This window comes from Papio anubis, chromosome 9, assembly GCF_008728515.1.
Source record: "Papio anubis isolate 15944 chromosome 9, Panubis1.0, whole genome shotgun sequence".
NCBI classification, from domain to species: domain Eukaryota; kingdom Metazoa; phylum Chordata; class Mammalia; order Primates; family Cercopithecidae; genus Papio; species Papio anubis.
Genome location: NC_044984.1, coordinates 98,649,729 through 98,676,980, shown reverse-complemented (window position 1 = coordinate 98,676,980; position 27,252 = coordinate 98,649,729). Strand labels below are relative to the sequence as shown.

The 27,252-nt window shown below is 43.1% G+C and overlaps 2 protein-coding genes across 10 annotated transcripts in view; both read right to left on the bottom strand.

The window, feature by feature from the left end:
- The window catches only part of TXNRD1 (thioredoxin reductase 1), a 97,948-nt gene that overhangs the window by 46,970 nt on the left and 23,726 nt on the right, over positions 1 to 27,252 (bottom strand). For 2 of the 9 annotated variants that reach the window (XM_021922836.2, XM_031650709.1), the window contains exon 3: positions 16,184 to 16,293. The exons of 1 other annotated variant lie outside the window; for it this stretch is intronic. Coding sequence is in view for 2 of the 8 variants with exons in the window: in XM_009181570.3 (XP_009179834.1) it covers positions 14,092 to 14,187 (96 nt within the window). In the remaining 6 variants the exon portion in view is untranslated. Of the gene's footprint in view, positions 1 to 14,091; positions 14,204 to 16,183; positions 16,294 to 17,845; positions 18,504 to 27,252 lie in introns of those variants that run through there. 6 more of the 9 variants (XM_009181570.3, XM_009181571.3, XM_009181572.2 and 3 more) reach the window with 6 other exon arrangements.
- EID3 (EP300 interacting inhibitor of differentiation 3) lies at positions 1,313 to 14,198 on the bottom strand. The gene is made up of 2 exons (XM_003907072.5): positions 14,092 to 14,198; positions 1,313 to 4,342 (listed from the first exon to the last, which is right to left on the bottom strand). Exon 2 carries the CDS (start codon positions 2,698 to 2,700, stop codon positions 1,585 to 1,587), a length of 1,116 nt encoding a protein of 371 aa, XP_003907121.1. The 5' UTR covers positions 2,701 to 4,342; positions 14,092 to 14,198; the 3' UTR covers positions 1,313 to 1,584.

Below are 27,252 nucleotides of genomic sequence, written 5' to 3'. Positions count from 1 at the left end.
TTCCCTTTCCTGTACTACTAGACTTACTAGGAAAGTTTGCCACTGCTATGCACAACAGATGCCTAAACATTTGCCAAATTATTGTTTAATGGCAAAATTCCATGACTACCAAAACTTAAGCTCCTATAAGGATCAAAGGAAAGAAAGTTTATGGGCATGCTTACTGCACCTTCTCAAGTTGTTTTCCTAATGACCCAAACTTTTGGCAATAATCTCCAAATAAGGTTGTAATTTATATTCTTAAAACAACTGCAAGCAACAGAAACAAAAAAGCCTTTATGGCTTTACACTAAGTGAAGAACATCTAGATAAACTAACATGTTTTAGTTTCAAGCAGGGTCAGTTTCCTGGCATTTAAAACCCTATTAAGAAATGCAAAATTTGGCTCACACTTATAATCCCAGCACTTTGGGAGGCCGAGGCAGGTATTTGCTAGGTGTGATGGCACGCACCTGTAATCCCGGCTACTTGGGAGGCTGAGGCACAAGAATTGCCTGAACCCCAGAGGCAGAGGTTGTAGTGGGCCAAGATCGCACCACTGCACCCCAGCCTGGGCAACAAGAGTGACACTTGTCTCAAGGGAAAAAAGAGATAAAAATGCAAAATTAAAGTGGGACAAATATTCAAAGTTGTTACATGATGAAACAGTGCAGATTCTGAAGGACATTCTATGTACTAACAAAGACCACAAAGGGACACCAGGGGCCAGAGAAGAAATTCAGTAGATAAAAACTACAACTGGATAGCAAAAGATTTTGTGTTCAACGTATAATAGTTAGACAAAAATATCTTCTGAGGATACTAATAGATGAAGTTATTCAATTGTTGCCCAGCTTAACAATCAAATATAACAGTTTTTCCATTAATCTAATGGTCCTCTCGTGCCTAACTTCTAACAATTCCATGCATTTGACCTTGCTATTCTCCTGCCTAGAATGCCTTTTCCTTCTCCGTGTTTCTACTCAACTTTCAGCCCTTAGCTGACACCTCAACTTCTACAGCAGAGACACTACTTTGCTGAGTCTAATAACAGAAACTGTTTAGAATATGGATACTCCCTCATAAATCCTGTCTTCTTTGCAATGACTTTTTTATTCTTAATGTTGCATATTAACTGCCTTACAGACAAGTTGTTGTTGTTTGTTTGCTTTTTTTTCCACTTTTGTTTTTTACCCACTCTTTCCCCAACCTGGTTAGGAACTCTTTCTGGGATTCTCTTGGTTCCCTATGACAGAGAAAGCAATGTATCACAGAGCATCATAATTGATTTTCATAAATTATTATGTTTTGCAAATTATCAAATATCCCTTAATTTGGTATCCAAAACTTGTTTTTATTAATAGTCTTAAAGGGCATTCAATAAAACGCTCCCATAAATATGCCAACGAATTTTTTTTAATAAGAGAAGATCATGACCTTATAAATTACTAAGAAAAATATGCTGCACAGTAAAACAATGTCTGATGTTGTTGAAGATACTTTTTCACTTTACAAGACATACAATATGTGCTTCAGTTTACATTTGACTCTCCATTTGAGATAACTTCAGAAAAACACACAAAAAGGATCCTATACTAAGAAATCTTAGTATGAGGAGTATGTAATCATAGCCTCAGAAATTTCAAAAGCTGCCACAATGTTTTTCCACTCCTGTAAAGTCAAAGATATGACTCCCTGTTTCCTACCATGGCAACTGGAATCATTTCCCTCACCCATTTGGTTAACATTCATCGGCTCTAATATTGGCAGCCTGTCTTCATCAAGCCTTATTCTTGCAAAACCATCTCTTACAATAAAAGAAACATAAAATATATTCTCCACAGTACGAGAAAAAGAGTTTGGATCAATCACAAACTCAAAATAGGACACAGGAGTATCAGGATACTTTCGAAAGTAGGTTTGCAACAATCCCAAAATCCTTTCTACGTTTTTTTCTGTCGCTTCTGGATAACTACTGAGGTCCAGCTTCCGCAACTTTGTAGGCATATTCCCATTTTCCTCCATCTTGCGAACTTTCTTCTGGTGTTCAAGTCGGGGCTTTGGTGCAGAAGGTTCTAGTTTGAATGAACCAAAAACAAAATGGAATGTCTCAGCTTTTACCATCCAGGATGTTGCTTCCTTTTCCATTGCCTTCCAGAAGGAAAGAGCTATGTTATCATCACAATCACTCAAGTCATCAGGCTCGCCTTCCATCCAATTCAGACCCCCGAACAGAAACAGAAAGTCACAAAATGCTAACTGATTAAAGAAGTTCAGGTCAGAGTTTAACTGCTTTGCCTTTTCTTTACCCAAGTCAGAAGCCATCACAAGAAACTGGGCGTCGAGGGCTGCTTCTCTGGTTCGGCTCACTCCATCAAACAGGACGTTGGCTTCCTCCAGAGCCTCGGTCAAGGAGTTGTTCGCCGAGTTCACGATGTCCTCCCGGTTCTGCCGCACGCAGTACATGAGCTGCCGGTACTGCCTGCGGATGCTGCGGCACTTCTCCTCGTCAGCGGTGAGCTCCAGGAGTTTTGGGTCTATGTCGGCCTCCCCAGAGCTGAGGTCGTCGGAGCAGCCCGTGACCCTCACCGCCACATCCATCTTCATCGGCGCTCCCTCCGCCGCCGCCGGCTTCGCCGCGTACTCGCTACTAGGGATGACCACGAGCTGCTCCTCTCCTTTCTCGTCGTCTCCCTTGCGGGAAGCTTTTTCAACCGACATGCCGGCCACTGGTATCTCCGAGGTAACGGCCCTCCCAGCTTGTGAAAACTGGCGGCAGTTGGAGCCGCGGACGCCCGCCCATGCGCATTAGCGGCCCGGCCCGGCGCGACCCGCCCCCAGCACGCTCCGCGGGAAGATAGCCCCGCCCCGGCCCGGATGCACCACGACCCGAGGCGCTCGCTCATAGGCAAGCGCCGCGCTCCGAACACGCGCAATAATGGGCCCCGACCCCAAACGCGACTTATGCCCGCTCAGGGCACAGCTGTTCTTTTTCAAAGCGTTTACCGACTGGATCACCTCACTTTAAAAAAAACACTTTTGGACAACTTGAGACAAAACTGTTGAGGACACTAAAGGTCCTGCGCTTTAAAACGATCGCTGCCATCATATACCGCAGTGAGGTCGACCGAGGGTTTTGTTTTTTTGTAAACTAAATCTGGCTGGACTGTAACCGCCGGTAAGGCCAAGGCCCGTGAAAAGCAGAAACTCCATTAAACAGGCTGAACTCTCAGTTTTTTGCAAGGTGGTGTTTAGACTTATTATACAAATGTAAATCGGGTTAATTACTTTCACAGGTCCTCTTTAAAAACCAAACCCCCTCCATCACCCCATCCCGAAGATCTGTGGGGTCGGGGGAGCCTCCAGTATGCGTGCTAACCCCTGCAGGAAACTGAGTGCTCGCATTACTCAAGTGAACTTTGGTTCTCCACCATCCAGGAGTGGAAGAACAGAATGATGGGTAGAGATCTCTGCAAAAGAGCTATTTACTTGAAAGCTTGCCAACATCTAAAGGCCACCGACACTGAATGGGTAAGAACTCTGAACCCTAAAAGGTTAGCAAAGCTATGAAGATTTCAAAAACAATCTAAGGATATGAAAGCTTAATCTGTAAACTGGGTGACTCATCTGCGTTGGAAAATTTACCCATTGGATTTAATGGGGTCACTGGAAACTCAAGTGCAGTTAACCACAGGACTCCGCTTATCTGTCTCACCAGTAGCAAATAGCAAAGTATACTTAACAACGGGAATTAATACATCTGGTTTTTAAAGAGAACATGCACACAACCAACCCATGGGCATCAACAGCTTTTCAAACCTGCAGTAGGTGCACCTTAAAAAAAAGACACCCACAACTGCACCTGTCCAACTGCCAGTTTCACAGCACCAGGAAGTAAATTAGCCCTACCATCCTTTATGCAGATAGACTTGTTCGTATTTAGCATTAGCAGAAGGTTTTTTGCAAATGCATAAACAGCAAAATCTAGTAGTATTAAGTTACTCCAAAATCCTTATATTACCATTTGCCCCCAATTATTTTATTAACTAGGGGTAATTCAGGGAAATACATGCATTTTTCAAAACACCATGCATTAAGGTTAGTTGTATGTATATATGATCCTATGCTATTAGATTGTCGGCTTCTCAAAAACAAAAGCTGGGTTTTACATCTTCCAAACATAGCTGTTTTTACATGGATGCACTTACGTACTGAATGTATAAATTAAAATAGATTTAAAACTGTCCCAGCATCTACTGCAAGTTATTTGGCAGCAAAGATTAAGTTCACAGATTCGTGGAAGTAATCCTATACACTGAAAGGAAAAGTTGACTGCTCTTCAGAAAAACTTCTTATCCCTCTTCTGAAATAAAGAAACAATGAGAGATAGGTAAGTTGAGACCCAGGATCATTAAAGAATCATATCTTTCCCAAGTCTGGCCAATTACAAACCAGTATTTAAACTTGTTTTAAATCTTAGGTGAAAATACAGCTAAGAATTCCAAGACCCAAATCCAAAAAAGTCTGCTTTTACAGTGAACGATATTCTTAGGAGTTGCTCACATCCACTTTAAATTCAACAATAGCTACTTACGAAGATAAGCCAACCCTTCCCACCCTATGGTGCCTATTTTCTCCAGGCTCCGAGGAAGGAAAATAGGCTGACACCAATTTGCTACATAAAGACCCTTTCATCTAAGAATTTCAAAATGCCTTAGAAAACTATATTCTCCCAACCTACTTATAAAGTATTACTAATACCATTTACAGGGATTTCTCAGGAGATAACAGCCCACACAATTTGCTCAGAGCAACAGAGCATATCAAGGCAAGCATTATTAAGTTGTGATTTACAGTGCTGAGTGCATTCTATGCTAGATCTCCAAGTACGTTATTAACATGTAACTTAGATCATCCTAAGAAAGGCAGACTTGCATCATATTCCACCTTTAAAACTCTACCTTTAGGCCGGGCGCAGTGGCTCACACTTGTAATCCCAGCACTTTGGGAGGCTGAGGTGGGTGGATCACCTGAGGTCAGGAGTTTGAGACCAGCCTGATCAATATGGAGAAACCACGTCTCTACTAAAAATAGAAAATTAGCTGGACGTGGTGGCACATGCCTGTAATCCCTGCTACTCAGGAGGCTGAGGCAGGAGAATTGCTTGAACCTGAGAGGCGGAGGTTGCGGGTGAGCCAAGATGGCACCATTGCACTCCAGCCAGGGCAACAAGAGGGAAAACTCCTCCTCAAAAAAAAAAAAAAAAAAAAATCTGCCTTTAGACATTTGCTACAAAGTGAAACAATCTCAAGTTTAATAATTTTCCCCAATCATATAAAGAATGGGATTTCCATGCTGGTTAATCTTTAAATCATTAAACAGTGATTTCCTAACCTAAGGTCCAAGTGCTACTAATAATTATTTAAATGAAGCTTAAAAAGAAGAAACTGCACTGCTGATAAATTTGTCTGTGACTAGGAATAGAGAGCAAGAAGTGCACTGGTACTTCACAGCAATCGATGGACTCTACCTTATTCCCACAGTATAGACTAGTTCAGGCAGCCATAACACTGAGTTGCCTCAGAGATAATTTAGCTCCCCTCTTCCCCCTTTTTCCTCTTTCTTCGCTCAAGAGTTGCTAGTCAGGGTTCAATACAACCCTCCATTTCCTTTCCTCTTTTCTTCAGTCTTTTCTCCTATATTTTCAGTTCCTTTTCTAGGAGTTTAGGTTAATTCCAAGCATTCTGAGCTCTTTTCCACAACCCATACTGCTCAATACAAACGTGACAGGGTGGATGACAAAGGTCACATGTCTCCCTGTAACCAAATAAAGGAAGAAGTCACATGGAGTCCACTATTTTTCTCCAGTGAGATTTTGCTGTAAGACTTATCTATAACAAATGGATTTTTAATAGACTTTTTGGAGCCAAAGCCAGGAATCAGTCAAGTTTGAGTCCCACAAACTAACATACATACTTATCCTATCAGCTACCTCCCTAAACTTTTCTATTCCTTCTTTCATAGCAGCTTTTCTTCCTTCATACCACCAGGGCATCTGTTTAATATCGAGTTGTGAAGACGGTGGTAAAAGTCCTAGTTTGATTTGCCAGAGTTAGCAGGACATTAGGTATAGTTTCTCTTCCATCTTAATTTTTTTTTTTTTTTTGGGACGGAGTCTTGCTCTTGTCGCCCAGGCTGGGGTGCAATGGCATGATCTCAGCTCACTGCAACCTATACCTCCCAGATTCAAATAATTCTCCTGCCTCAGCCTCCCAAGTAGCTGGGATTACAGGCGCGAGCCACCACACCAGGCTAATTTTTGTATTTTTAGTAGAGATGGGGTTTCAGCATGTTGACCAGGCTGGTCTCGAACTGCTGATCTTGTGATCCACCTGCCTCAGCCTCCCAAAGTATTGGGATTACAGGCGTGAGCCACCATGCCTGGCAGTTTCTCTTTCATCTTAATTTTCTTTAAAGTTATGTTTGTATGTACATATTTTGTGTTTTCTTTGTTTTTTATTATTAAAGGTGAACTTTGCTATGATAAGACAGATGTATTTTTTTTATGAAAATTTGTTTTTGAAAAGACCACAGACTGTAGGAGGGGACAATCTAGGTTCCAATCTTGACCTATTAGCTATTAGTATTATCTTAGCCAGCTTGCTTAACCTCTCAGCCTCCAGTGTCTTTTATTTATAAGACAGGAATACTACTACAGTTGACCCTTGAAGGAAACAGCTTTGAACTGCACAGATCCACTTATACCAAAGCGATAAAAAATACAGCATTTACCCAGGTCTGCCTGCTCCTTAAAGAGGAAAAAGCTTGTAAGAAATAAAGAAATACCGTATCTGTGAGATGTGAAACCTGTGAATATGGAGAGCTGACTTTCCATATATGCTGGTTGTACAGGGCAGACTTTGGGACTTGAGTGTGTATGAATTTGGGTATACACAAGGGTCCTGGAACCAATCCCCTGAGGACACCAAGGGACAACTGTATTTATACCATATAATTACTATAGTGAATGAAAATTATGTAATGTATCTGACAGTGTTTTCAACTACTAAGTAGGTACTTAATAAATCAAACAATCCCAAAGATAGCAAATATTTAAAAACTATATACAAACCAGTAGTTTCACTTCTGAATGTTGCTTTAGGAACAGAAAAAAATTTTTTTAAATTTTTTTTGTTTATTTGTTTGAGGCGGAGTCTCACTCGATCGACCAAGCTAGAGTGCAATGGTGTGATCTCGACTCATTGCAACCTCCGCCTCCCGGGTTCAAGTGATTCTCCTGCCTCAGCCTCCCCAGTAGCTGGGATTACAGACGTGCAAGCTAGAGTGCAATGGTGTGATCTCGACTCACTGCAACCTCCGCCTCCCGGGTTCAAGTGATTCTCCTGCCTCAGCCTCCCCAATAGCTGGGATTACAGACGTGCGCCACCATGCCCGGCTAAGTTTTGTATTTTTAGTAGAGATGGGGTTTCTCCATGTTGGCCAGGCTAGTCTCAAACTCCTGATCTCATGATCCACCCACCTCAGCCTCCCAAAGTGCTGGGATTACAGATGTGAGTCACTGCACCTGGCCCCAGAAAAATATTTTTAAAGGTTAAATCAGTAAGGAGGAACACAGGAATATATTCCACTATAACAAATACCAGTGAAAAGAAATTTGCCATATAACAAAATTTTAAAAACCTACTAAGGCTTCAACTATTCAAAGTATGTATAGTAACACTTAGAAGGGTAAACCTCTGTACCAGACATTCTGAAGCAGATCCACAGTTTGAGTTTATATGCAAAATTATTTATGTGCATTTTTCTCAGGAATAGCTCCTTAGATTTCAGCAGATTCTTTTAAGTCTAGTATCCAAAAGAGCCTTTGAATAACTGCTTTATTCAAATAAGAGGGCATTATCATTAGAGAAGTAAAAGAGGCTCACTAAATAATCTGGACTCACTCATTTGAAATACTTTGGAGTAGATAAAATCTCCACCCTTGCTCTATGGTCAAATCATATACTTAATGACACTTTAAAAACCCAGTGCTGGTTGACTTGCCAAGCCTCAAGAATATAAACAAGGGTGTGAGATGAAAAGAACAACTTTTCAGGTTATAAGAGTCTCCACAACACCTCAAAAGACAGCAATGACTAGGTGTGTTATTTTGATAGACAGGGAGGTAAGCAGCACTGGGTGTGTGGCTACTAAAGGATGCAGCATTCAAGAAACTCCACGCAGGGATCAAATGAAAAATGTCTGATTAGTTGTCACTTACTTTCTTCAGCAATTGTAACGTAAGTCTATCAGATGTCTCACTCTGCCATATAGAGTGGTTGTCATCATTAAAAACAAAATCAGGCCGGGTGTGGTGGCTCATACCTGTAATCTCAGCACTTTGGGAGCTGAGGCAGGCAGCTCACAAGAGGTCGAGAGTTCGAGACCAGTCTGACCAACAGAGAGAAACTCTGTCTCTACTAAAAATACAAAATTAGCTGGGCATGGTGGCACACGCCTATAATCCCAGCTACTCAGGAGACTAAGGCAGAAGTGCTTGAACCAGGGAGGCGGAGGTTGCAGTGAACTGAGATCGCACCACTGCACTCCAGCCTGGGGGACAGAGAGAGACTCCATTTCAAAAAATAAATAAATAAATATAAATTTATTTGTCAACAAGTGTTTGTATATTACCTTTTTTTTTTTTTTTTTTTGAGATGGAGTTTCGCTCTTGTTGCCCAGGCACAGGTGCAATAACACGATCTCTGCTCACACAACTCTCAGGGACCAGCAGACCCTGGAAGCACCACAGGTAGCTGGAATTCTGGCGCCACCACCACCCGGGCAATTTTTTGCATGACCCACAGTAAGAAGAGTTTCATGTTAGCCAGGTTGGTCTCAAACTCCTGACCTCAAGTGATCTGCCCTCCTCGGCCTCTCAAAGTGCTGGGATTACAGGCATAAGCTACCACGCCCAGCCTGACAAATGAATTTTTAAATAAGTACATTGCTCTACAGACTTGTGTTAGAGATTACAAAGATAGTGCCTAGCCCGATGTCAACACAGACGCTCAATAAATACTAGCTAAATAGATGTGAAGTGACTTTCTTCCCAACTGACCTGGACACACCTGCATAAAATGCTGAAGGCAGACAATGTTGCTGTCATACAGCTTTCAATTCTGAACTGCTTTCCAATATGCTGCCTAGAATCTCTTCTGAACAACCTAGAGTGTGGTTCCTGATAGCCCATCTTCAATAAAATCAGATACCTTAGAGCTAAATCCTTTAAGTGAGTCTCTTCTGGCCCTACCACCATCTATATTTACTCAATACATATTTACTGAATGCACACTAGGTGTTAAAAAATAAGCCTAGGTCAACAAAAAGCCTTTTGTAAAGACCTACTCTTACAAAAAATTTAAAAATTGGCCAGGTGTGGTGGTATATGCCTGTATTCCCAGATACTCAGGAGGCTGAGGCAAGAGGATTGCTTGAGCCCAGGAGGGTTGAGGCTGCAGCGAGCCATGATAGTGCCACTGCACTCCAGCCTGGGTGAGAGCAAGACCTTGCCTCTAAAGAAATTTTTTTCAATATATGGAAGATACTAAAATGTATCATTGTTCTCCTAAAGAAAAGTACAAGTAGGCACAGAAGAATGAAATTCCATTCAGCAAGCATGTAATGAATGAACACCTACCATAAGCCAGCACTATGCTAGGAATACCAAGATTTGCATGGGCCTGACCCTGAATCATGAGCACACCACAGCATCTCATCAAGGACACAAACATGTATCTCAATAGCAACAACATAAAGCCAAGTGCCAGAAGTATGAGTACATGAGAGTGAGCTTTGCAGGCAAACAGGTCTGGGTTCCAGTCCTGACTCTGCCACTTAACTAGCTTGTAATCTAGGCATGCTCCTTAAATTCTCAAGGCCTTTATTTTCTCATCTGTAAACCCGGATAATACCACCTCCTTCACAGGACTGCTGTGAGGATTTAATCACTAAGTATTACAGTATTTAGAGTCTAGCACATAATAGGCATTCAACAAATAAACGTTATAATCATTAACAGGCAAATTTGCTTAGATATCTGCTGGGCTCTAACATAGGCCTGGGACCACAGGCATAAAGAATAAGACTAGCTCTCTGACCTTGATATGTAAGCCAAAAAATTATCATTGGCAGGATTCCTCCTTTTCCAAAAATAAAGATTTATAGGAGTGCCGTGGGAACAGAGGAGGAAAGGAATGGTAAACTTTGGCCTTGTATTCTGAACAGGCAGGCAGTTGGAAAAGTGGCTTGGGTTAGGGAAGAGAAGATAGGTGTTGAAATAAAGAATAGAAGTGAGGAGGAAAACTGTAGGGAGAAATATTTTAGCTGCAATGATATTCCCAGGAGCCTCCAGTAAGTGAGGGAGCAGAGCAGGAGATAACCAGAAAAGCAGGTTAGGGCTAGACCCTAGAGGGCATTGAATACCAAGCTAAGGAGCTCCCACTTCATTCTGGATGCAGATCTGGGGCCAGTGAGTAGCAATCAGGAAGATGACTGGCAATGGGAGCTGGAAGAGGAGGGAGATCAGAAGTGGGAGGTCAGTTAAAGACTGATGAAATGGTCCAGGCAAAAGTAACTAGGGGCAAGAAGGTGATGCCTAGAATAGTCAGGCGCTGGTGAGTAAACAGAAGTGACAGGAAATCTGAAGCCTATACCACCAGAATTTCAATGCTACTGTTAAAGAACAGATACACAGCAAAAAAACAGGTTTGTGTTTACACCTGGTAGAAGTAGGAGGAACTCAACTCTACAACCAGTAAAATTCTACATTTATTTGCAGTTCTAACAGTCTAAGACTCTTTTAAATCTTGGTAGTCCTCACCCCTTACTTCCTTTTAATGTACGCCAGAGAATCTGTCACTTCCCTCATCTTCAAAGCAATCCTCCACTCCTCCTCAGGCCTCAACTTTAATCAAGCCAAAAGCAGATACATTACTAATGCCTCCAAAAAGAAGGGATTATTTCAGAGGAAAGAAACAAAATAAATTGCGTTTTCTGTCAAATTCTGGTAGCCTCTGAAGTTAAGAATAGTTAAGAAAGGGGATGGTTGGAGAGTTATTCAATCACCACTCATGTCCTGATGTCTGTTTCTGGTAACTAGAAGTTAGACTTGAAAGGAGACCTGGCTGGGCGCAGTGGCTCTCATGCCTATAATCTCAGCACTTTGGGAGGCCAAGGTAGGCAGACGGCTTAAGCTCACGAGTTTAAGACCAGCCTGGACAACATGGTGAAACCCCCAATATACAAAAAATACAAAAATAAGCTGTAGTCCCAGCTACTTGGGAGGCTGAGGTGGGAGGATGGGTTAAGCCCAGGAGGTGGAGGGTGCAATGAGTCGATAATGCACCACTGCACTCCAGCCTGGGCAATAGAGCCAGACCTTGTCTCAAAACATGAAAGGAGACCTACCTTTGTCTCAGCATCTACCCCCTAAGACTGGAACATAGGGCCACCACAACTGTCTGCAAAATTCATCTGGATATTAATCCCACATTGCTTTGTGCCTGTCATCCCTCCTAATATTGCCCTGAAAAAATTATTTAAGCCCTGAGTTGCCAGTTTTAGTCTTATCTCCCAGGATTACCTCAAACTACTAAGTCTTAACTATGTCTGACACTTGGTATTATACCAGTAAACACTTTTTCACTCACTCTGCTTCTCCTCTCAGTACCACCAATAGGCCTTTCTACAAGTGGTTTCAAAACCCTGGAATCCAGAGGGAGATGCTGATTTATATACAAAACAGGTTCCCTATAAGAATACTGGAACTTTTCTTTAAAAACCAAGATGTTCATGAAAGCCACATGTCTTTGAGCAGTAGGAACTCTATTCATAGTTCTTAGCCATCTTGGAGCTCCCTAGTTCCAACTTTATACATGGACATACAAAAGCCCTAGCCACAAACAGCTTGGTTCCCTATTTTTCTATTCATTGTTAAAGTGTTCAATAAAAGTGTTACTCCCCTATTGGGCTCCTATTTGCTGTTTTCTAACAAATATGTTTTGGGTATTAAAAGACTAGTCCTGCCGGGCGCGGTGGCTCACGCCTGTAATCCCAGCACTTTGGGAGGCCGAGACGGGCGGATCACAGGGTCAGGAGATCGAGACCATCCTGGCTAACACGGTGAAACCCGTCTCTACTAAAACACACAAAAACGAGGTGTGAGCCTGTAGTCCCAGCTACTCAGGAGGCTGGGAGGCAGGAGAATGGTGTAAAAGCCCAGGAGGCCCGGAGGAGCTTGCAGTGAGCTGAGATCCAGCCACTGCACTCCAGCCTGGGTGACAGAGCAAAGACTCCGTCTCAAAAAAAAAAAAAAAAAAAGACTAGTCCTTTGTTTTCCGCAATTCTAATTATCTCATCAAATGATCTTGACAAAACTACCCTATGTACAATAATATTAAAGCGTCTCAAACTTGATATTTATCCTAAGAATTATTGGAGGGAGGTTATTTAAAACAAAACAAAAACAAAAAGGCAGGCCGGGCGTGGTGGCTCACACTGTAATCCCAGCTCTTTGGGAGGCTGAAGTGGGTGGGTCACCTGTGGTCAGGAGTTCGAGACCAGCCTGACCAACATGGTGAAACCCCGTCTCTACTAAAAAAATACAAAATTAGCCGGGCATGGTGGCGCATGCCTGTAGTCCCAGCTACTTGGGAGGCTGAGGCAGGAGAACCACTTGAACCCAGGAGGTGGAGGTTGCAGTGAGCTGAGATCATGCCACTGCACTCCAGCTGGGGCAACAAGAGCAAAACTCCATCTCAAAAAAAAAAGCGGGGGGGCAGATTCCTAGCTCTTTCCCGAGTCTACTTCAAAAGAACTTGAGTAAAGCCTGGGCATGCATGCTTAAGGAGTACTCCAGGGGATTCTGAGCAGGTGGTCTGGAGACTACACTTTTTTGGAACATTCTTCTGGAAAGCTTTCATCCTTTATCAAGGGAGTCACCTAGGCTCACCAACTTCTTCCAGCAGGATTCTTTCTCCCTTGTCTTCTATAGTACACTCACTGTGAAAGCAGGGTAGGTTTTGCTGCTGTTGTTTATTCAGGGAAAAGGGGATGAGGAAGAAACAATATTAAAAGGAGAAAGGAAATGTGGACATTTTGAAGAGCTCCCTCCATTATTTATGTTGCAATTAAAGTATGAAATCTTAACCTTCTTTTTAAGGTGTGGACTTTAGGACTATAAGCACCCAATTATCCACTAAATAAATGCCTTTCTCCACTGAAACCCAAAGCTCCTTTAAGGTTTTCAAAACCTACTATTTAGCCCCAAATGTGGGCAATAATTGGCTGAAAGTTCACAGATCTTTCAAACCAATAGTCCTTACCTTGCTTTTTCTCTTCTTCCATTTCTTAGCACTCATTAAGAAACAAAAATAGGGCTGGGCCCGGTGGCTCACACCTGTAATCCCAGCACTTTGGAAGGCTGAGGTGCGTGGATCACGGGGTGAAAAGTTCAAGACCAGCCTGGCCAACATGGTGAAACCTTGTCTCTACTAAAAATACAAAAATTAGCCGGGCACGGTGGCAAGTGCCTGTAATCCCAGCTACCCAGGAGGCTGATGCAGGACAATCACTTGAACCCAGGGGACAGAGGTTGCAGTGAGCCGAGATCGTGCCACTGAACTCCAGCCTGGGCAACAGAGTGAGACTCCTTCTCAAAAAAAAAAAAAAAAAAAAAATAGGCTGGGCGTGGTGGCTCACACCTGTAATCCCAGCACTTTGGACCACAAAGTCAGGAGTTCGAGACCAGCCTGACCAACATGGTGAAACCCCATCTCTACTAAAAATACAAAAATTAGCCAGGTGTGGTGGCGTGTGCCTGTAATCCCAGCTACTGGGGAGGCTGAGGCAGGAAAATCGCTTGAACCCAGGAGGTAGAGGTTGGGGTGAACGGAGATCATGCCACTATACTCCAGCCTGAGCATCAGAGCGAGACTTTGTCTCAAAAAAAAAAAAAAAAGACACAAAGTAGAGTAAGTATACTTAAGAAATACGCTAAATGATTTCTTTTAAGTGTTCTTGGTGGTATGCTTTTCATTCATGGCACTATACCTCACTAAATGTCGTGACCTGCAGTCCCAGAACTTTAGGAGGCCGAGGCCGGATGATCGCTTGAGCCCAGGAGTTCAAGACCAGCCTGGACAACATAGTGAGACCTCCATCTCTAAAGAAAAAAAAAGTTTTCAATTAAAAAAAAAGAAAAAACAGAACATCAGACCAAATCAATTGAGTTCCAAAGCTTATAAAAAGAGTGACTCTTTTTACTTCCATTGCCATTAAAACCAGGAGCATCAAAAGGATTACATAAAGATCAAATTACTATATAACTTTATAAACTTATGGCATAGGTGAAGATAACAGAATAATCAGACAGGAAGAAATATACATATATATATTATATATATATATATTTTTTGAGACATGGTCTCACTGTCACCTAGGCCAGGGTGCAGTGACGCAATCTCAGCTCATTGCAACTTCCACCTCCCAGGTTCAAGTGATTCTCCAGCCTCAGCCTCAGTCCCAGAGTAGCTGGGATCACAGGCACGCACCACCAAGCCCTGGCTAATTTTTGTATTTCTAGTACAGACAGGGTTTCACCACGTTGCCCAGGTTGGTCTGGAACTTCTGAGCTCAAGGCGATTCACCTGTCTGGGCCTCCCAAGGTGCTGGGATTACAAGTGTGAGCCACCCGCCCAGCCAGGAAGGAATATTAATATAATAGACCATTGTCTCCTTTTACCTGCAAACTAAAGATCTGAGTAACACAATATATTTTAACTAAAGCTAAAAGCCTCTGTATTTCCATTAATTATTTTCCATTAATTTGCTGTTTGAAGTCTAGATCCATTCCCTATAACGATTTGTCAAAAATAAATACTTTTAGAAGAAAAGGTAATAAATAAAAATTCAATTATTAGTATTTTTCCTAAGGCTGCAACACATCTAAATATATTTTTACATTTAACGCAGTCCTCACTCAGGTTTACTTCTAAGAAGGCAATGTTTTCATTTCTTAAAAATTACAGAGATATAAATGAATAAGGACAAAAATCACATAGATCATGGTGATGGGATTACGGGAGGTTTTCTAACCTGGTAATCTACCACAGGTGAGATTAAAAAAAAAAAACAAAAACAAAATGCACCCAGCCTCCAAGCATTTTTCCAACACTGTAAGCTATAAATCCCTCAGTGGCATAGGTCTAAGGAAGGATTTCTATAGGCTCTCATAGGTCTAAGGAATGATTTCTACTGTTTGCTACCAGCCAAAGGGAAGACTTCTTCCTTTCCCTTCACCCAGCTGTTAACTCTGGGCTAAAAAACACACACCTGAAGGAAAACGAAGTCACCCCAAGAGCTTCCTGGTTGCTCTCCTCCAGAGCCTGGGGTTTTCGGGTCCCCTACCCCTGAGAGAATTAAGAGGAAGATTACAGGGCCACCTTGATGAGAAAGATAAGCATTTCCTGATCCCCTTTTCTCAGGACTTCCCTAAACAACCAACATTTAGCAGATTACATTGCTGCTAAAAAATTTTATTTAGGGCCGGGTGCGGTGGCTCACGCCTGTGATCTCAGCACTTTGGGAGGCCGAGGCGGGCGGATCACGAGGTCAGGAGATCGAGACCATCCTGGCTAACACAGTGAAACCCCGTCTCCACTAAAATTACAAAAAAAATTAGCCGGGCGTGATGGTGGGCGCCAGTAGTCCCAGCTACTCGGGAGGCTGAGGCAGGAGAATGGCGTGCACCCGGGAGGTGGAGCTTGCAGTGAGCCGAGATCCGGCCACTGCACTTCAGTCTGGGCGACAGAGTGAGACTCCGTGGGGGGGGGGGGGGGGGGAATTTATTTACAACTGGGAGGGAAAGAGGAAGGGGAAATAGGAGAAAAAGCACATCTTTAAAAAGCTATTTTAAAAGATGAAAATCGTTAGAAATTTCAAGTTTCCCGGGATGTGAAATTTGTCCAACGTCTGATCAGCTTCGATTAACACATGCGCTAGCCCACAAGCGTTTTTTCGTCATTTCCCAGCGCTGCGTCCCGTTTGGAGGGTCACATCCACGCTGGCTTTAAAGGCAGGCTGTGACCACGCTGGGCTCAACGAGCTCATCCCCCATTTAAAAAGACACGTTACTCTCTCCTACCTTCAAGGTTGGACCATGGCCGCCTATCTTTCTCTGTTTCACAAACACAACGGGCAGATCGGTTTCCGCGGCCAATTCCGAGAGCGTTCCTTCCAGGGCCCGACCGTACTCTGTGGCACAAAAGCAGAGCGGGGGGTGTAAGGTGCTTCTCCCCCGCGGCCAGGCGGGAACTGCGCCGGGGGCGGGGCTTCCGTCCCGGCCCTGCAGGCACCGCGTGCCCTCGGGTGACTCCCTTGCAAGTTAGCATGACTTGCTGCATTTCTGACAAAGGCTAAAACTCACACTTAAGCTTGGAGTCTGACCCCGGCAAATCCGCACACTGGCTGAAAACAGGGCCTCAAGGCTAGCTATAAATGTCAGAGTTCTAGTCAGAGTTAAATCATTGCACTGCTCCGCTAAAATTAAACGTCCTACTTTCCCGGTAAATCCCGAATTCAGAAAAGCTTCAAAAAAGAAGCTTAATACACATTTATCTCAACTTTAACAAAACACCTCCCAATTTGATCTTGCTTTGAACTCTACATCTATTCTGAATGCCAAAATGCAACTTCCAATGTTTCCTTGACATTTGAAACCGTGGAGCAAAATAAAGAACACTCTGCCTATCTGCTGCTTTCTTAAAAAGAATCCTGAACTATACACGACACTACAGATGAAACTAGGCACTAACGGTAAAATTTCACAAAGGGATGAACTCAGTGGAGTATAGAGATTCCACAGTTACACTGACATGAGGCCTATTCATGAGACATAAATCACACCAACATTCAAAAGTATAGCTGCTTATTTGGGAGGCCGAGGCGGGTGGATCATGAGGTCAGGAGTTCAAGACCAGCCTGGCCAAGATGGTGAAACCCTGTCTCTACCAAAAATACAAAAATTAGCCGGGCGCAGTAGCAGGTGCCTGTAATCCCAGCTACTCGGGAGGCTGAGGCAGGAGAATCGCTTGAACCGGGGGGCGGAAGTTGCAGTGAGCCAAGATTGTGTCACTGCACTCCAGCCTGGGCGACAGAATGAGACTCCGTCTCCAAAAAAAAAAAGGAGAGCTGCTTAATGGTAATAATGGTAGCTAATATATCTATACTGCTTCACATATATTTACATTTCATTTCAACTTCACAACCACTCTACAAGTAGGTATTACCAGGCCCAACTTACAGACAGGGAAACAGGTACAGAAAAGCTAAGAAACTTGTCCAAGCTCAAGGAGCTACTCAACAGCAGAGGCAGGATTCAAATCCAGGCAATGTGGTCGACGGTCTTAATCACTATCCTGTACTGCCTGAGAGAGTGAGGAAGCCCTGGGGTCGTCGTCGCCGACCCATTTAATAGTCTGTGTCCAGCTGGGCACGCCACTTGATCTTTCTGAGCCTTGCTTTCCCCACTTGTAAAAACATGGAGACCCCATGTGTTTTGCCAGCATCTCAGGATTTCTGAGGATTAAATGGTGTGAAAATTCCTGGAGAAGCATTCTTACATAGTTATACTTTCTTAATGCTGTCAAGGATCTGTCGGTCCACTCAACACATTGTCATCTACATTTCAAGACTCAGGCTCTGTAAGAAACGATACAATACCCATTTTCTCCGCTGTTCTGCAAATTGTCTCTACAAAGAGCAAGAGGAAGGAAACCGCCAGCCTACAGGTGCCGGTCTCACCTACCACATGCTGACGCTTTGTGTGACCGGGTCGAAACCACACACGCCACGAAGCTGCCTGGGTTTGGAAAAGCCTCCTCGTCTGCTCAGACACGCCTTAAAATATCTCCCCTTCCCCGAGACGCACACCGCTCCCCACAGGCGCAATGCTGTAGTCCCCGCCGGCAGGCCGTCCCCCGCGTGCTCCCATCCCTGGGCTTGCGACTTTGTCTGGTTTCACCCGACGCAGAGCTTACAAGAATTTGAGAATGATGAAGACATCAGGCACTCCTTCAGGACTCGACCACCTTTCGCTCCGCCGCAAATGCTGGACCGAAGGAAACTGAGGTGAAAGGGTTGCTGTTTCCTAATGGCTACGAGAAGCCACGCCCTGCGCCGAGCGGGCGGGCTAACTGCCAGAGTCAGAATGACAAAGCAGAAATCCACTCCTCGTGCAGCCCTGGCAACCTATGCTAATTGGCTTAGCAAGCTGAGAGCTCCTAATTGGGTGACACCACATCCTCTGCCTGCTCATAGCCGCCCCCAACCTAAGAACAGAGCAAAAAAACAATTTAAGGCAATTCTGGAACCAAATTTGGAATAAGTGTGTTTTTAGTGAAGAAACTAGACTATGCCCTAAGGCAGTAGCTCCAGAACTTTGCTAGCTGTTGTCATCGCGTTAGGGTCTTTAGAATCCTAGTGCCTGGCTCCCACCCCTAGACATTCTGATGTCATTGGTGTGGAGTGTGACCTGGGCCTCTGCGTTTAAAAAAAAAAAAAAAACAAACTCCAAAGGTGATTCGAGTTGGCAGCAAAGTTTGGGACCCACTGCCCTAAGGTCATGGATTAGTCAGTTTGGTAATCCCCTAAAGGAAGTTATTAGGCTTTTGAAAAGAAACGTGGAGTTCATCCTGACTAATCCTGAAAAGAAATGACAAATTCTCAGGAACACACCCAACTTCCCCTAAGAGCACCTCTTCCTTATCAGACTCTGAGTTTGGTTTTTATTGTTTTAAGAAAAACTGAATGTCTTTTAACTCCAGCCGCACCCAGCCACCTGCTGCTACTAAGGTGAGCCATTCTCTCTCATGCTCCCCTTCTCTTACTCATGTTCTTACTCAGCACCACGCACTAGCAGGGTATGCATATTTGCTGAATAAATACATAATAACTGACTGACTGACTGAATGAATGAATGAATGTCTTTCCCACTTCTTTGGATAATGCCAGATTGAAGCACTCTCAGGTGAGAGCGTTGCAGGCTCCTAATGGCTAGCAGAAGCCACATTCCCTCTAAACAAACAGGCAACCACTGCCAGGTCCTGCCAGGTCCTTCCAAGGTGAAACTCAGAGGCTTGGTTTAGCTTCCTCACCCTCTAAAGGGGCACACACACACACACTACACACACTAACATGACACTTCCCCTGTAAGGTGATTATTGACATGAGTGTTTCACCTGATTCTGGAGTCCATAGAACAGAGAATGGATCTAGTACATGGGTGTTCAGGAAACAATGTGATTTATGGAGGAAAGAAGGAAAAACATGAAAAGACTGGGTCTAAGGGAGAACACAAAACATTTACTCCTGGCTCCCAAGCCAAGTTCTGTATTAATCATTGTATATGCCTTTATCTCATTTAGTCTACACAATGACCCATGAACCAGGGTCATAAATTCCTCATTCTTAGAAATATATCGAAAATACACCTTATTTCAAAAGCATGACTTAGGACACAGAAGGATCATTTAATTTGAAATAATGTACTAACAGCAAGTAATAAGGATTGATATGAAGAGCCTTGCCATTAAAAGCATCTTGTATAGACAGCTCAGAGTGATTATAGTTAATATTTTCTACCGGCATTCCAAAACAGGCTAGATAAGGCATTTTAACTTCACATTGTTCCTAAGTGAGCAAATTATAGCAAAGATGCCCAGAGTAGCACCATGTAGTTATTTTTCTTTTAAGTTAAAAATCACCATTTTAAAACTATCTTTTCTTTCAAATCGTTCTTGCTGCTAAGGGCCTAGATGCCTTACCCTTGTCATGAATTCTCAAGGAAAAACTCGTTAGTTCTATTTAGTTGCTGGTTAACGGAAGAACCTCATCTTCTTCCATCATTTCTCATCATGCAGCAATTTATTTATTTATTTGTTTGTTTGTTTGACAGTCTCTTGCTCTGTTGCCCTGGCTGGAAAGCAGTGGTGCATCTCAGCTCACTGCAACCTCCATCTCCCGGGTTCCAGCGATTGTCACGCCTCAGCCTCCCAAGTAGCTGGGACTACAGGCATGCACCACCACACCTGGCTAATTTTTTGTCTTTTTGGTAGAAATGGGGGTTCAACATGTTGGCCAGGGTGGTCAAACTCCTGGCCTCAAAAGATCCGTCTGCCTCAGCGTCCCAAAGTGCTGGGATTACAGGTGTGAACCACTGTGCCTGGCTGTAGCAAATCATAAACATAAAATGTTTTAATCATACATTTTGCATCTCTTGACTGGGCTCATTCTTCCTTTTGAGAATTATCTTCCCTCCCTAAGGACCTAGTCCTTCAAAGCTCATTTGAAATGTCACCTCCTCTGGGAGTCTTCCCGGATTTCCAACCAGTGTTAATTGCACCTTCCCTCTTCTTTGTCCCCCAAATACCTAATAATAATTACAAATATTCTACAAGAGCTTTGGATAGGCAAACCCTTGTTTATTTTGTCTTTACAGAATCTGGTATATAGTAGGTACTCAGAAAATACTGGAAATAGACCTCTCTATGTTCCTGAACTGTCATCTAAGCTGTAACAAATTTATGCAGGTGTTTGATAAAGGCTCCTATTGTATTAAACTACTGTTCTACCTATAATAAGCCTTTCTCTCATACACACACACACACACACACCATACTGAGCTAGAATAATCTTTCTAACACCCAAATCTTCTTTACTCAAACCTTCAGTAGCTGTCTAGGGCCCTCAAGATGAAGTCTAAACTTCTCAGTCACGTTGACATGGCAAGGCCCACCCTTGCTGAACCTAGCTGTCCACGTATTCTGTACTCCACTTAAAGCAGCAAAACACTGCTGAAGGAAACACAGAAATTAAAAGTGATTTCACTTTAAAGTCAAGACCACAAACTTCAAATGCGTCCTCAATGTTGCCCAGCAATCCTTTGCATCCCTGGAATATTTGTTTTCTCAGGATCCAAAATGACTGTTTCACACATATCCCTCTTTCCTCAAACTTCTAATGCCCCTACACCTTGCATTAGCTCATGACCTACTTTCCACTTTAAGAAAATAGCATCAATCAGACAGAACTCCCTTAAATTTTCTTCTCAACCAGCAAGCTGCCATATTCTCTGCCTTCACTCTTATTATTTCCTGATGAGTGAGAAAAAAAGTGGTAGGTAGTGAAGTCAGAGGAACAGCGAGAGGTCAGACCCATCATCAGGCCATAGTCAGGATTTTGGATTTCATTTTATTTTTATTTATTTATTTATTTATTTATTTATTTTGAGAGAGAGTTTTGTTCTTGTTGCCCAGGCTGGAGTGCAATGGCACTATCTCGGCTCACCACAACCTCCGCCTCCCACGTTCAAGTGATTCTCCTAAAGCCTCCTGAGTAACTGGGATTACAGGCATGCGCCATCAAGCCTGGCTAATTTTGTATTTTTAGTAGAGGCGGGGGGTTTCTCCATGTTGGTCAGGCTGGTCTTGAACTCCCAACCACAGGTGATCTGCCCGTCTCGGCCTCCCAAAGTGCTGGGATTACAGGCGTGAGCCACCACACCCAGCCTGGATTTCATTGTAAATGTGTTAAGAAACCACAGTGTGAGGCTGGGCGCAGTGGCTCACGCCTGTAATCCCAGCACTTTGGGAGGCCGAGGCAGGTGGATCACGAGTTCAGGAGTGCGAGGCCAGCCTGGCCAACATGGCGAAACCCCGTCTCTACTAAAAAGACAAAAATTAGCTGGGCATGGTGGTGGGCGCCTATAATCACAGTTACTTGGGAGGTTGAGGCAGGATAATCGCTTGAACCCGGGAGGTAGAGGGTGCGGTGAGCCAAGATCGTGCCATTGCACTCCAGCCTGGGCAACAAGAGCAAGACTCCATCTCAAAAACAACAACAACAAAAAAAAAACACAAAAAACTAAAAAATAAACAGAGTGTGAAGAGAAGAGAAGGAAATGATTGTTGTACATTCAAAGAATTGCTCAGTCGTGTGGAGAATAGTGAAGGCCAACTTCACATGTGTATGGATTCTCATCTTTTATTTCCTTCTTAATATTAATGAATGAACATCAGTCTTGAAATTAGCCTCCCCCTCTGGCATCATCAATTGCTTGTTCTCTACCTGATCACTTACATCATCATACAAATGCGATGTTGTTTTACCATTTTAAAAAAGCCTCCTGACCTGTTGCAGTAACTTACACCTGTAATCCCAGCATGTTGGGAGGCTGAGGCAGGAGGATTGCTTCCCAGCAGTTCAAGACTAGCGTGGACAACATAGCAAGAAAAGCATTCAGGATACAAAACATTGCTCCAAGAATGTAATTCTCTGCAAGCCTGACTGCTGAAACTGCCTGTTGTAACCTGAGACCAGCTTTATCTATAAATGCTAAGATAACTTGCTGATACTGTAGGATTAATTTTGCCCACTGCTATCACTCACCAGAGCTTGCCAGCTCCCCAAACCCTAACTAGTCCCAAAGAACTTTCTTGAAGAGCAATATGTAACATCTCTCCCATTTCTAAAACCTCTAACCTTCTCTTTGTTCTTTGGACATACTGAAGACCACCCTGTCTGCATATATGTCCCAAATTGCTATTCTTTCTTTCCAAATAAAAAATTTTAATTTAGAGACTTGTCTCTACATTTTTATTCTGGCTTCAACATACTAAAGCCCTAAGCTAGGAGTCTGCTTGACTTATCCAAGAATCTACAAAGTAACCAGTATGTCTAAAGCCTAATGAGTGAGAAAAAAAAGTGGTAGGAAGTGAGGTCAGAGGAATAGCCAGGGGTCACATCCATCATCAGGCCATAGTCAGGATTCTGGATTTCATTTTAAATGTGGTAAGACGCCAGAGTGTGAAGAGAAGGAAATTATTGTTGTATGATAAAATAATTGCTCAGTTGTGTGGAGAATAGGCTAAGGAGGGCAGGGACTTAAAAGTGGAGATATGGCGGGACTCGGTGGCTCATGCCTGTAATCCCAGCACTTTGGGAGGCTAAGGCGGACGGATCATGAGGTCAGGAGATCAAGACCAGCCTGGCTAACACAGTGAAACCCCATCTCTACTAAAAATACAAAAAATTAGCCGGGCGTGGTGGCAGGCGCCTGTAGTCCCAGCTACTGGGGAGGCTGAGGCAGAGGAATGGTGTGAACCTGGGAGGTGGAGCTTGCAGTTAGCCGAGATCCCACCACTGCACTCCGGCCTGGGTGACAGAGTGAGACTCCGTCCCAAAAAAAAAAAAAAAAAGTAAAGTATACAGACCTGCTAAGACATTACTGTGCTGGTCCAAGCTAGAGATGATGCTACAGATGATAAAGGCCGATTAGTGAGGTTAAAAAATACATTTGAAGGTAAAGCTAATTGTACAGATTTATGTTATACAGTTGTACAGATGGATGGAATAAGAAATGTAAGAGAAAGATAATCAATGATAACTCTAGATTTCTGGCTTTAGCAATGGGGTAAATGATGGCACTCTTCAAGGAAAAGCAGGAACACCCAGAGGGGAGGAAGAAAGATGGTACTGGGGGAAAACAATAGTTTGGGACAAATCCATAGTATGGGTTAAGAGATCTATTATTTATCCAAATGGAGAGGTTGACTAAGCAGTTGGATATGTAAGTATGGGGTTCAAGGGAGAAGTCAAGGCTAGAAATAAACATTTGGTGTCAAATATAAAAGATATTTAATACCACGTGTATTAGTCAGAGTTCTTCAGAGAAACAAGACCAATAGGATACATGTATAGAGAGAGAGTTTTTTGTTTTTGTTTTTGTTTTTTAAGAATTGACTCACATAGTTGTGAGGGCTGATAAGTCTGAAAACTCCAAGGCTGGCCAATAAGCTAGAAATTCAAGCAGGAGTTGATGTGGCAATCTTGAGACTAAAGGCGGTCTGGGTGCAGAATTGCTTCCTCCTTGGGAAACCTCCGTCTTTTCTCTAAGGCCTTCAACTAATTGGATGAAGCCCATCCACATTATGGATGGTCATTAGCTTTACTCAAAGCCTACTGATTTCATTGTAATCACATCTAAAAAGTACCTTCACAGCAACATCTGTGCTTTTATCTGCCAAACAACTGGGCACCATACGCTAGCCAAGTTGACACATATAATTAACTGTCACTCCATGGGACTAGATGAAATTACCCAGGAGTTAATGTATTTAGAGAAATAAAGATGGCTCAGGACAGAGCCCTGGCATGCTCAAACTGCAAAAGGGGAAAAGGATCCAGCAATGGAGCCTAAGAAAGAGCTGGAGGGAGGTAGGAGGAAAACCGAGACTGTGTGGTGTCTCAGAAGCCAATGAAGAAGTGCTCCAAAAAGGAAGATCAACTATTTCAAGTGCTGCCAAGAAATCCTATAAGGTAAGGGCTGAGTCATGGAGGTCACTTATGAAAATGATGGGAGGTAAGAAATCCTAATCAGAAGAAGTTCAACAAGAAATAGAAAATAAGGAAATGGACGGAGTAAGTATACCCAACTCTTAAAGGGTTTTGCTATTAAAAAAAAAAAAAAAAAAAAGGAAAGGAGCTAAAGAGGGATGTAGGATAGCGAAAGATTTTTTTTTTTTTTGAGACAGAGTCTCGTTCTGTCACTCAGGCTGAAGTGCAGAGGCACGATCTCAGCTCATTGCAACCTCTGCCTCCTGGGTTCAAGCAATTCTCCTGCCTCAGCCTCCCGAGTAGCTGGAACTACAGGCGCACACCACCACCCCCAGCTAATTTTTGTATTTTCAGAAAAGGTGGGATTTCACCACGTTGGCCAGGCTGGTCTTGAACTCCTGACCTTGTGATCCACCTGCCTAGGCCTCCCAAAGTGCTGGGATTACAGGCATGAGCCACTGTGCCTGGCCAGACTTTTTGGTTTTTTTTGGTTTGTCTAACAAGGAAATTATTACAGCATGCTTTTATGCTAAAGGAATAATCCAGTAGAGGGAACTTTGGCAACTTCCAAAGAAGGAGCAAAAAGAGATCATTGCAGAACCAAAGTCCATTGAATATACACTTACTATGCAGCGTAGACTTTGAAGTCAAATCCAGGTTGTATTACTAACTACACAGTCAAGTTACTCAGCCTCTCTGCTTCTTCATCTTCTTTCTATAAGGCCCTTTATGGTCCTTCCACCCCTTCATCTCACCCAAACCTCCCCTCAATCCCCACGATCCAGTCATTAGTTTGCTTTCAGTCCCTGTATTTACTGTGCTCCCTCCCACCACAGGGCTTTGCTAACTTCCAAGCATTGAGCAAACCTAGTTTGAACAGGTTTTCCTTGGGAAAACCAACAGAGAAGTCATATCCCCCTATGAAATGTTCCCATCTTACCATGTATTCTTTCTGCCTAGTACTTATCACAATTGCAATCATACTTTTATGAGTATTTGATCAATGTCCGCCTCCCCCACTGTAGAATAGCACAGTCCAAGAGGACTTTCTGTGGTGATGAAAATGTTCTAAATCTACACTGTCCAACCCAATAGCCACTCACCACATGTGACTATTAAGTACATAAAAGATGACTAGTACAGGTGTGGATGTGAAGTTCTTATGTTGCTTAAGTTTAATTAATAGATGTACATAGCCACATGTGATCAGGGACCAGGATTAGTTATGCTCACCATCATATTCCCAGCACTTAATATAGTAAGCACACATAGTAATCGATCAGTAAATAATTGCTGAGAGATTAAATCTGTAAAAATACAGGTATTACTTAATTTGTAGATTCCACCTTTTTCACAGAGAAAAGGAGAGAAACTTTTACATGGTAAATGTTAGGGGGTCCTCAGTTTTATAAAGGTAATTTGGCCTTTAAGAATTTGATTGGGGCTGGGCACGGTGGCTCACACCTGTAATCCCAGCACTTTGGGAGGCCAAGGCAGGTGGATCACCTGAGGTCAGGAGTCCGAGACCAGCCTGGCTAACATGGTGAAACCCCGTTTCTACTAAAACTTACCAAAAAAAAAAAAAAATTAGCCAGGCATGGTGGCAGGTGCCTGTAATCCCAGCTACTTGAGAGGCTGAGGCAGGAGAATCGCTTGAACCTGGGAGGCAGAGGTTGCAGTGAGACGAGATTGCATCATTGCACTCCAACCTGGGCAACAGGAGCGAAACTCCATCTCAAAAAAAAAAAAAAAATTGATCTATTGGCCAGGTGTGGTGGCTCACACCTGTAATCCCAACACTTTGGGAGACCTAGGCAGGTGGATTACTTTAGGTCAGGAGTTCAAGACCAGCCTGGCCAACATAGTGAAAACCCATCTCTACTAACATACAAAAAAATTAGCCAAGCATGGGTGGTGGGCGCCTGTAATCCCAGCTACTCAGGAGGCTGAGGCAAGAGAATCGCTTGAACCCAGGAGGCGGAGGTTGCAGTGAGCCAAGATCGTGCCACTGCACTCCAGCCTGGGCAGCACAGCGAGATTCCATCTGAAAAAAAAAAAAAAAAGAATTTGATGTATCCCAGAAGGAAGCTGGAATAATAAGTGTGAACATATTGGATAGTCTGAATAAAACAACATCTGTACTATTCCTGGGAGAGTTCCTGGGACATACTAGGTGCTCCAAATGTGGTGGTTCATAAACTTCAATGGGTACAGAGAAGAGAAGTAAATAATAGGATGGAAAAAATGGGGAAGGCTTCATAAAGCAAGCGATTTTTGAACCACAGCTTGAGGAACAATGAGGGCAGCAGTAATGAGAATGGCAGTAATGCCTAAGAATTTTTCAGTGCCCCCTATATGCCTGACATAAATCTAGCTCTTACAGGATTAATTTAATCATTACAACAACCCAATGAGGGAGATATTATTATTTCCCCCATTTTACAAATTTTAAAAACTGAGGTATAAAGAGGATAATTATCATGCTCATGGTCACCTAGATTTGATGTCAAAGCTGAGATTGATATGTAGGCCTTGGTTCTTAATGCAGTGCTGTTCTACCTCTAGAGCAGAAATTTTCTAGGCAGATGGAGCAGTATATACAAAAGACACAGTGTCTTTTGCATAGGGATGCAGAAGCATAAAGGGAGATGAAACCAAAAGGTTGGATTCAGTTATTACACCTATGCATGAAATTAGAAACTGAGATTCTAGGAAGTAAAGAATCTTGCCAAAGGTCACAAAGCAGGTAAGTGTTGGAGTTGGGATATACATCCAAGTGTGCCTATCTCCAAATCCATGGTTTGTCTTACGAATAAATAA